Source organism: Helianthus annuus, chromosome 17, assembly GCF_002127325.2.
Source record: "Helianthus annuus cultivar XRQ/B chromosome 17, HanXRQr2.0-SUNRISE, whole genome shotgun sequence".
Lineage (NCBI taxonomy): Eukaryota > Viridiplantae > Streptophyta > Magnoliopsida > Asterales > Asteraceae > Helianthus > Helianthus annuus.
This window is the reverse complement of record NC_035449.2, coordinates 74,045,778-74,057,134: the sequence shown is the minus strand read 5'-3', so window position 1 is coordinate 74,057,134 and position 11,357 is coordinate 74,045,778. Positions and strand designations below refer to the sequence as shown.

The 11,357-nt window shown below is 34.9% G+C and overlaps 1 protein-coding gene across 1 annotated transcript; it reads left to right on the top strand.

Annotated features, from left to right (window-relative positions):
- Positions 1–5,771: 5,771 nt before the first annotated feature.
- LOC118488850 (secreted RxLR effector protein 161-like) lies at positions 5,772–6,254 on the top strand. Its single transcript, XM_035986253.1, has one exon. It carries the CDS (start codon positions 5,772–5,774, stop codon positions 6,252–6,254), a length of 483 nt encoding a protein of 160 aa, XP_035842146.1.
- The last annotated feature ends 5,103 nt before the right edge of the window (positions 6,255–11,357 follow it).

The window sequence follows — 11,357 nt, the reverse complement described above, 5'->3', positions numbered from 1 at the left end:
TAACGTTTAAGCCCTAAAGAAGCTTTAGCAATACTTTCGCCTTTTAATATTTTAATTAGTTGTCATATATAGAAAGCCATTTCAAACTTGGTATTCACGCATCCTTTCGGTTTTTAAGTTTTTATGTTGATTTAAATGTGTTACATACATTTTTATGTTGATTTATAAGAAAACATCCTTATTTTTTTTACCTCATTTTTTTTTCTAATATGCATGAACTGAAATGTAACATAAGTGAGATTTTATGTGACTTTCGTATGGTATATTGTGGATATTCTGTTAGTTGTATATGCAAAGATATTTCGTTTTTCGTACAATTTTGAATTTTCATTTGTTGAACTCATAAAATAAAGTTTGACCTGATATTAATAGGCTGCTAATTGATTTTTTAGGAAGAACTAGTCCTAAATAAACACTGTAAAAAAATAAAGTACAATGTGCATCCTTGTGGCTTACATGAAATGACATGTTGAGTCCCTAACTTTTTATTCATACCATCTGAATCCTTGAGATTGCAATTTCTTGTCATCTAAGTCCCTCAATGTAACACCAGTAGAACATACCGTTAAATAGTTAACGGTGGTGAGGGTATTTTGATCTTTTCACTAAAATACACACCCTAAGGGGTTGGTTTACACCATATTTATCCTACAAATCGTGAGAACAGATCTTAACACTTAAAAAATTTAAATTAGCACATACTAAAACAATACATACATAAAAGTAGCACTTTTAAATTATATTATCATATGAAATTAATCAAGATAATTGATTTTAGTACATATGTGAATAATATCAACACTTTTCTTTATGAATAATTATATTAGCACATTGAAAACAAAAAAAAATCCAAATAAAGAATTAGTTGTTTGTTATAATAATTATAGAGAATTCAATATAATTGATATTATTAAGGGTATTATTTTACCATTTCTCTATAATTTGTTGGATGCCACATGACACTTTTTAAATGGTTCTTACAGTTTGTATACGAAATGTGGTTTGGATTTGATCCTACTCCCACACCCTAAAACCTATCTGAGGCCCCCAATTTCACATTAACCCACCAAATAAGTCACTACTGTCGAACCCTCGAATTAATCATCTTCCCCAATCAACTCCGACGACATGATGTGATTGACAATCGAAGCAATGGTAGACAGCGAATGGGTCTGAGGTAAGTGTGGTGAATCTTGAGTATTATTAGTCTTAATTTTCCCAAAATTATTATTTCTGAACTTAATATTCAAATGTGATAACCGAAATACGACTCAATGCGACCCTCCACAGATTTGTCGTGCATATATAAGGTTGGTTCTCAGGTTTATGAACAATGTTAACGTAGATATCCGGTTCTAGCAGGGCGGAGATGACAGAATCCAGTAGGGGTATTTTATAATGCTTTTTGCAAATGTATATGATGTCTAACTTGAGCATTTTTATGGGTTTTTAATCAGTTTTGTCGGTAATTTTAATGATCAGTTATACCCATTTTTGCCACTAATTGTAAGAATCAGATATTTTTGTAATGTATATAATGTGCCACTAATTGTAAGAATCAGATATTTTTGTAATGTATATAATGTGGTTGATTACTAACATGATTGATAATTATGGTTGATTACTAATGTGGTTGATGATTGTGTTTGATTACTTTAGACATAATGCAACTTAAATCAGAGGTACATTTGTTTGATTACCTATGTGGTTGATGATTGTGTTTAATTATTGATGTGGTTGATTAGTATAGACATAATGCATCTTAAATTAGAGGTACATTTGTTTAATTACGAATGTGGTTGACTGATGCAACCATGATTGACTGACACAACTTAAATTAGAGGTACGGTTTTGATAATTTGATTGTTGTTTGATAGTTTGATTATTTTTTGACTGTTGTAAGCATGGTTAACTGTTGTTTGATTGTTTGACATACGTAGTCTGATGCAGTTGCAAGCATAGTTTGATTGTTTAATGCAGTTGCAAGCATGGTTGATTGTTTGATTGTTTAATGTAGGTGCAACCATGGTTGAAATGATGCAACTTCATAAAGCTGTGTGAGAATATTAAAGACAAAGTAGGTCAACTGTTAATAAAGTTCTTTTAAGTTTGGAAGGTTAATAAAAGATGAAGGGCCTCAGTGCTTATTCCTTATAAGTACAGGGGTTAAAGTTGTTAATCAGAGTTATAGTTCCGTTAATAGTTAGTTAGCTGGTGTAATAAAAGGGGATTAGGGCTTGTAATAGAGGAGAGTAAGTTCTTATTGTTTCTTTCAATTCATTTGTAATAGTTTTCGTTTCTTGAGAGTAATAAAACAATTGGTGTTGGTGATTGATTATAGTCTGATTCTTGGTGTGTTTTTTACAACAATTGGTATCAGAGCCTGGTTGTGGCTCCATTCATGAAGACGATGGTGTTCAACAGCAATTGAAGATCAAGATGGTTTCAACTAAGTTTGAATTGGAGAAATTTGATGGCAGAAACGATTTCAGTTTATGGAGAGTGAAGATGCGAGTGTTGTTAGTGCATAATGGCGTGGTAGATGCATTGAAGGGAGAAGATAGGCTTCCGAATGAGCTCTCCGCTAAAGAAAAGAAAGAGATATTAGAGAAGGCTCATAGTGCAATCATTTTGAGTCTTGGTGATAGGGTTTTGAGAGAAGTATCAAAAGAAACTTCTGCAGCCGGAATTTGGGCAAAGTTGGAAACCCTGTACATGACCAAGTCTCTGGCAAATCGTTTATACCTGAAGAAGAGGCTGTATACGTTCAAGATGGAGTCTGGTAAGTCTTTAGAAGAGCACACAGATGATTTTAATAAACTTGTTTTGGATCTTGAGAATATTGAAGTGACCTTAGAGGATGAAGATAAGGCAATACTCTATTTGACATCCTTACCCAGTTCATATGAGAGTTTTGTAGATACTCTTATGTATGCTAGGGAAACTTTGTCTATGGAGGAGGTATTGGCTGCCTTAAACTCAAAAGAGTTGAAGAAAAAGACAGTTGATAAAGAAGAGGGTAGTGATGGGTTATATGTTAAAGGAAGGCCTGAAACCAGAAGTTCCAAGTCATTCAAGGGTTCCAGTTCAAGATCAAAATCCAAGACTAAGTTTAAGAGGAAATGTTTTGTGTGTAATTCTGAGAAACATTTGAAGAAAGACTGTCCAGAGTGGAAGAGGAAGAAAACTGAGTCCAGCAATTCTAAATCATACACAAGTCATTCAGTTCAAGAAGATTCTTCTGATGGCTATGATAGTGCAGATGTGCTGAGTGTAACTTGGGATGAGGTTAAGAAGTTTTGGGTGATGGATTCAGGGTGCTCTTTCCATATGACTCCAAGAAGAGAATATTTTAAAGACTTGAAGATGTACAGTCTTGGAACAGTCCAGTTAGGAGATGACAGACCATGTCAAATTCTTGGCATTGGAACCACTGTGTTCAAAATGAACAATGGTACTGAAGTAGTCTTGAAGAATGTCAGGTATATTCCTTCTTTAAAAAAAGTTTATTGTCTTTGGGAACATTTGAAAGGGATGGTTATCATGTGTTACTAAAGGATGGGAAGGCTAAAGTGATAAAAGAATCCCTGGTAGTTTTGACTGGCACTAGAAAAGACAATAACATTTATCTTTCGGATGATAGTGTCGCTAGTAATGAAGTATCTGCTGTGATTTCTGAAAAAGAAAGTGAAACCACTCTGAAGTGGCATAGGAGATTAGGCCATGTGAGTAGTCAAGGCTTAATGGAACTAAAGAAACAACAAGTTATAAAAGAGTTAACTAGTTGTGATGTGGGATTCTGTGAAAACTGTATAATGGGAAAACAGAAGAGGGTCAAGTTCATGAAAGGGAAACATAACACTAGAGGAATGCTAGATTATGTTCACTCTGATCTGTGGGGGCCTGCCAGAGTTGAGTCCCTAGGTGGAGCTAGATACTTCATGACAGTTATAGATGACTTTTCAAGAAGGGTGTGGGTGTTCATTCTCAAACACAAGAGTGAAGCCTTCAAGAAATTCAAAGAATGGAAGGTCTACATAGAAAATCAGACAGAGAGAAAGATTAAGAAGTTGAGGACTGATAATGTCCTTGAGTATTGTAACAAGGAGTTTGAAGAACTGTGTGCAGAAAGTGGTATAGGTAGACATTTGACAATTCCAGGGACACCTCAGCAGAATGGGCTGGCTGAGAGGATGAATAGAACTTTGCTGGAAAGGGTCAGGTGCATGAGGTTAAGTGCAGGTCTACCAAAGACTTTCTGGGCTGAAGTAGTAAAGACAGCAGCTTATCTTATCAATATGTGTCCCTCTAGAGCTATCAATATGAAGTCTCCAATGGAAGTGTGGACAGGAGAGCCACCCAATTATGAAGGTCTAAGGATTTTTGGCACCTTAGCATTTGCTCATACTAGTCAAGATAAACTTGAATCCAGGGCTGTAAAGTGTATTTTCTTGGGTTATCAAGAAAGGGAGAAGGGGTATAGACTTTGGAAGTTAGAAGGTGAAAGTCCAAGAATCATCAAAAGTAGAAATGTTGAGTTTCAAGAAAAGGTTTACTATAAGGATGTGATAAATGGAAAGCCTTCAAAGTCAGTGAATACCAGCCAAGAAGATGTTCAAATTGAGGTGGAGACATCAGAGAGCATGTCAAGTGATGTTCATAATGAAGAGCATGGTTGCAAAAGTCGCTAGGCGCTCCCTAGTCGGATTCGGGAGTACTCGGGAGTATTCGGGAGTACTCGGGGAGTAATTGGCCTGGGAGAAGAGTACTCGTGCCTCGGCAACCTACCTTGTAGCGAGTACTCGGGGAGTACTCGGAGCCTAGTCGGGACTTTTACAACCATGATGAAGAGAATCCGACTATTGAGACTGAAACAACTAGTGAGCAGAGTGATTACTGGTTATCTAGAGACAGAGAAAGAAGAAATGTTGTTAAACCTTTAAGGTTTAGACCTGGGAATTGAGTGTGTCAATGAGCCTATTACTTACTATGAAGCAATCAGTTCTAAAGAAAAGGAAGAATGGCATAGGGCAATGCAAGAAGAGATGGATTCTTTGATCAAGAATAAGACCTGGGAATTAGTGAAGAAACCTAAAGATCAGAAAGTTGTAGCATGCAAGTGGATTTATAAGATAAAGGAAGGGATTCCAGGAGTTGAAAATAGAAGGTTTAAGGCCAGGTTAGTGGCCAAAGGCTTTACTCAGAAGGAAGGTGTAGATTACACTAAGATTTTCTCTCCAGTTGTAAAACACACTTCTATCAGGATAATGCTAGCTATAACAGCTGCATTAGACCTTGAGCTAGAACAACTTGATGTAAAAACTGCTTTTTTACATGGTTATCTTGATGAAAAGATCTACATGGCTCAACCTTTGGGTTTTGTAGAAGAGGGAAGTAAAGAGAAGGTGTGCCTACTTAAAAGATCATTGTATGGGCTCAAGCAATCTCCAAGGCAATGATACAAGAGGTTTGATGAGTTTATGACAAGCAGTGGGTTTTCAAGAAGTTCCTATGATTCCTGTGTTTATTACAGGGAATATTGTCCAGGCAACTATGTTTATTTGCTGTTATATATTGATGACATGCTTATAGCATGTAAGCATAAAGAGCAAATAAAGGAGGTCAAATAATTATTGAAGTCTGAATTTGAAATGAAAGAGTTAGGAGATGCAAAGAAAATTCTGGGAATGGAGATTTGCAGGGATTGAAAACTCAAGAAGTTGAAGCTTACACAAAGTTCCTATGTGAAAAAGATCTTGAACAATTATAGGATGGAAGGTTGTAAGGCAGTTAAAACTCCTATTGGTGCTCATTTCAAGTTATCTCTTCAAGATTCACCTAAGACAGAACATGAAGAAAGGTACATGAGTTCAGTTCCTTATGCTAATGTTGTGGGTAGTATGATGTATCTGATGGTCTGCACTAGACCAGATTTGGCATATGCAGTCAGTGTTGTGAGTAGATACTTGTCTTGTCCTGGTAAAAATCACTGGGAAGCTGTGAAGTGGATCCTGAGGTATTTGAAGGGAACTCAGGATTGGGGTTTAGTATTTGGGGATAATGCTAGTGATCAAGAAAGGGTGGTGGGCTTTGTTGATGCTGATTTTGCTAAAGATCCTGATAAGGGTAGATTAGTCACTGGATATATGTTCAAAATACTTGGTAATGTGGTGAGCTGGAAATCACAGTTGCAGCACATAGTAGCTTTGTCAACAACAGAGTCTGAATATGTGGCATTAACTCTGAAGCTGTGAAAGAAGCTTTGTGGCTTAAAGGAATTTTGAAAGAATTGGGAATTAAATCTAATGTTCCACTGGTCTGCTGTGACAATCAGGGTGCTATTCAGTTATCAAAAAATAGTGTTTATCATGAGAGGACCAAGCATATCAGTGTTAAACTGCATTTCATCAGAGATATAGTGAATAAGAAGCTGGTTGAGATCAAATGGGTCGAAACAGAACATAATATAGCTGATGTGTTCACTAAGTGTTTACCGGGTTCAAAGTTTGATTTGTGCCTTGCTGATATGGGAGTTGGTTAATAAAGACAGGTTGATACTTTGGCTTTAAAGGTGGAGATTGTGAGAATATTAAAGTCAAAGTAGGCCAATTGTTAATAAAGTTCTTTTAAGTTTGGAAGGTTAATAAAAGACGAAGGGCCTCAGTGCTTATTCCTTATAAGTACAGGGGTTAAAGTTGTTAATCAGAGTTATAGTTCCGTTAACAGTTAGTTAGCTGGTGTAATAAAAGGGGATTAGGGCTTGTAATAGAGGAGAGTGAGTTCTTATTGTTTCTTTCAATTCATTTGTAATAGTTTTCGTTTCTTGAGAGTAATAAAACAATTGGTGTTGGTGATTGATTATAGTCTGATTCTTGGTGTGTTTTTTACAACAAGCTGCAACCATAGACAGAATGTGACTTAAACTAGAGGCATTGTTTGATTCTTTGTTGGCTGTATTGTTTGATGTGTTTGATTGTTACAAGCATAACCATTTGTTTGATTGTTGCAGCACACACATGTTTGATTGTTTGTTTGATTACAAGCATAGCACTTTTTTTATTACAAGCATAGCAGTATTTTTGATTGCTTGATTGGTGTATTGTTTGATAGTTTGATTATTGTTTGATTACGAGTGTTTAGTTAAGAGTGTTATAGATTTGAATTTGGAAGGAAAAACTTAAATTTAAAAGCACGGACACATTTTATTTGCAGATATAAAATATACGGGTATTTTGGTGTTTCCACTTAATTTCAAATGGTTATCAAAACGGTGGGGACTCAGATGACAACAAATTGCAACTACGAAGACTCTGATGATATGAAAAGAAAAAAACTTAGGAGCTCAACGTGCTATTTCATGTCAACCATAAAGACGCAAATTATACTTTACTAAAAAAAATACTTGATTATTTAGTGGATCCCCTCACGCAGCCCGTTAGAGTATTTTCTTTAAATGATATGCTAGAAGATATTAAACCACACAATCGAATAAATTACAAAAGAAGTATAATTATATACGATCATTCTATTTCTAATTAATCATCTTTTTTTGAATAAATATTACTTTGATAGGAAAACTATTTTATTTCATAACTTTTGATTTCTTTTTTAAGGCTTTCTTGAGATGACATAACAGTAAAGGTAGAAAGGTTTCGTAAAATAGAAATTATATTTTTATGTCTCCTTCATTCATAAATTGGTATATATTTGAAGTTATTTTACCTTGAATTAATGTTATATACTATAATGTATTATGATGGTTTGTAGGTGAAGAAAAAAGAAGTGGGAAAATAAAAAGGAGAAAAGGCCAAACCTAATAGTACCACCGTGGATGATCGATCATAACTCTACAATGTTCTTTCATCATGTAATTACGGTTAACCGTGTTGAACAATCGAAAGCATAGGATTTTGGTACATCATGTGTGACCATAGATCTATAGTTGACTAACGTATATGGTGGTTAAACAGTTGACCTAAAGAGTAAATACTGCCAACCCCACAGTTGACTTTGAAATGTCTATACAAGTCACTCATAAGAGCACTAGGTTATCACCCGGGTGGCAACCCGGGTAGGAAAATTTAAATTACATTAATCATAAGTGTATCGATAAAAGTAATGCAAATAAAGTGATATTACATAAAATAGTAACACGGTTTTCTTTATACGCCGTGTATAAAAACATCAAGAAAAAGACAAATATCGGTTATGTATACAACTTAGGAATTATACATGTTTGGTACCACTTGGACTAAAGGCTTGTGAATCGCTCTTGACCATCTTTTGATACAAGTAAGAATAGTTTCCAAGTAAGAATAGTTTGAGATTGCAATTTTCTTGATATACTACAAACAAAAGCTTCCTTTCAGCCTCTTGGACGATTTGAAAACAACCTTTTTGCCCCATGGAACTCTCCGTTGTTTCATGACATCAACCCAATCGACATCATTATATCTATAACAAACAACAAATAATAATTGTAGATGAGAAATAAATAAAAGATAAAACACACTATTATGATTTTATACCGTTAAACACAAAGGAATATATTCGATTACAACGGCAATTTAAACCACATGAATATAATAAACACGAACCAACAAATCATCATCATTATGACAATGTGAATCAAATATGTTTACCTTTAAAGTATAATCTCGTTTGTTATCCAAAATAAAAATAAGTATATTAATAAGAAAACCTTTTCATTATCCTAAGTTATTGATTAAATTCCAATTTTAATTCTAATCACACTTTAAAGCAAAAGTTATCTGATTCGTATCATTTTCTTTCAAACCTATACCCATTTCCAAACCACTTACAAACCAAACACACCCCAAGTTACATTTTAGTGTACTTACTAATTAGCCCATGAACTCACAATAAAATAGGATACAAAAATAAGATAAGTGAATGCATGAACGAAAAAAAAAATATATTATCTCAAACCATGAGGCCACTCATAAAAAAATTCCTTAAGAGAAGTTATAGTAACTTAAAAGTGTAAAATTGCTCACATTTATCGGCTTTCAGAAGTGCGCAAATAGCAAGCATCAATTTAATAGGTATCCAGTTACTTCGTCCAATGGGTCATATGATCAGTTTTTGAGCCTGTGAAATCTGCACTTCTGACTCCACCAACATTACCACTCTCGAAGATTCAACAATTTGACCAATTTGGTAATTAATGGGCAAACAGTTTGGATAAGATCATTAGCACTATGGGTGATCGGAAGCCATAGCTTAAATCTAAAATCTTACTTTGCTTGCCATATTTAATAAAGGATTCCCATTTCAGTTTCTATGGATGAAAACACACATTTTTTTAATGTTATAATATAGACTAAATTAAATGCAAGATAGTAAAATAATACAAATATACCTGACTAAAGGGGTGAACACCAATCCTTGACATTCTCGCTGCCTGCTGCTACTAAAGGCCCTTCTCGAAATTTTTTACCTGATTTGACATTCACTACTTGTTGCTCCTAAAGGAATTTCCTCTACATCCTACCCAAAAAACCCAATATGCCGGCTGATACAACCGTATAGCCTCGCAATTAATATGATTCATTCTATAACACTAACCCTGTGGATTTTTTCGGGCTTATAGGTTGATCTCCATGCAAGTATTTATTCCAACATCTTTTTTGCTTACATATTATAGTTCTAGGCTTCTAAATACATTCTCAGGCATGCGTACGTGCAGTACAATAAGCTACGCCCCGAAAGTGGTCCAAGAGCGGCGTTAGGCTCATTGATGATGTCTTTATTACAAACTACAACATGTCCAGGACCTCAGCGAGAACCTCCACGGCTTCTTACATTCGTGGTTGTTGACCTAGAATAGTTTTTATATCTATCTAAAACAATATGTATATGAATCAATAATGAGTTTGAGTTATAGTAGGTAACGGGTCAAAACAGATTAAGGCATGTTTGCTTGAACTCTTTTGACTAAATTTGTTTATTTGAACCGTATGACCCGTTTGAAACAAAACTCAACCCAAATCAACCCATTCAAAAGCAAAAGTTTTGAAAGTGCCACCTCACCAAAATCGTCCCATACGACTGATATACCAACTTGCAGCAAAAAAGATATTATGGAAAAATTATTTGGATTTTCAACAAAAAAAATGTTCCAGTTAACTCATTATTCAGTTTGTTTCAACTTGTACAAAATAGTTACCCGTTTTGATATGTTATCCAACTGGCCCAACCTGACCTATTCACGCTCTTTCATCTTCACGGTTCTCAACACCTCTACTAAAATGACTGCATTCAAAATCATAGCTTTTTAAATGAAAAAAAAAAATATTGGCTAAACTCATGGAAACATACTAACAAACACCTGGTGGGCATTACTGATGCATGTGATAGTTAGTCATACTGATTCCTATCCTTTAATCCAACCAACATACCTGCAATAAAACCTTTTGAGTTTCCATCTACATCTAAGCCGTAATCAAATGAAAGCCTACTATTGCTTTCGTATCACTATATCAATAAGCCTAGGTTATACCTGATTATGCCTCCTACTTTGACAAGCCTGTCGCCACTTCCTACAACCATCACCGTCGCATCACCACCTCCGAATCTTATACGCACGATTCCCAAACACCATCACGCGCATGTGCGGCGTGCTAAACCATGATATGTGAATGGGTCGTAAAACCTACTAACACACGTTCCAATATTATTCAATCAGAATTGATCTGGTACTTTTACATTATTATTGTTTACAGCTATATATCGAAAATCACAAACATGATTACCTTGCCATATGAACCAGATTAACTCAAATCAACAAAACATCTCATTTCTACCAAATCACCTATTATTAGTGCATCAAATGAACCCAAATGACATCAGTTAGATTTCCAATTTACAAAACCAAAAGAAGACTGAACATTCTTATACATACTACGATCACTGCATATGTTTATGCTAATCAACAAACCTAATAGTCATAGTGGTTATACTCAGAACTTTAAACCATGGATAAAATTCGTTACCTCGATATCCGAACAAAACTTTAACTTGGCACTCTAAAAATTCAATGGCCAATGTCTTCATAGTCGTCTTGTCTTCTGCCTGAGGTAACTTATGAGGTTCCTATAGTTTAAGAACAAAAGATTAACCATTTGCAAGTTTAATATCTGTCTATATTATTAGTGTGACGGGGTTACCAGATCAAACATGTGGATATAACTTGGCCACACCTTACATCTTTTAGGATTCAATATCTAAACAATGAACATGCGCTAATAACATTTTATCAATTACTTAGCAGGTAAAAATATATAACTGAACCTGTGTTATACGAAAAAAAAACAAAAACCCAGGAAAGATTATAA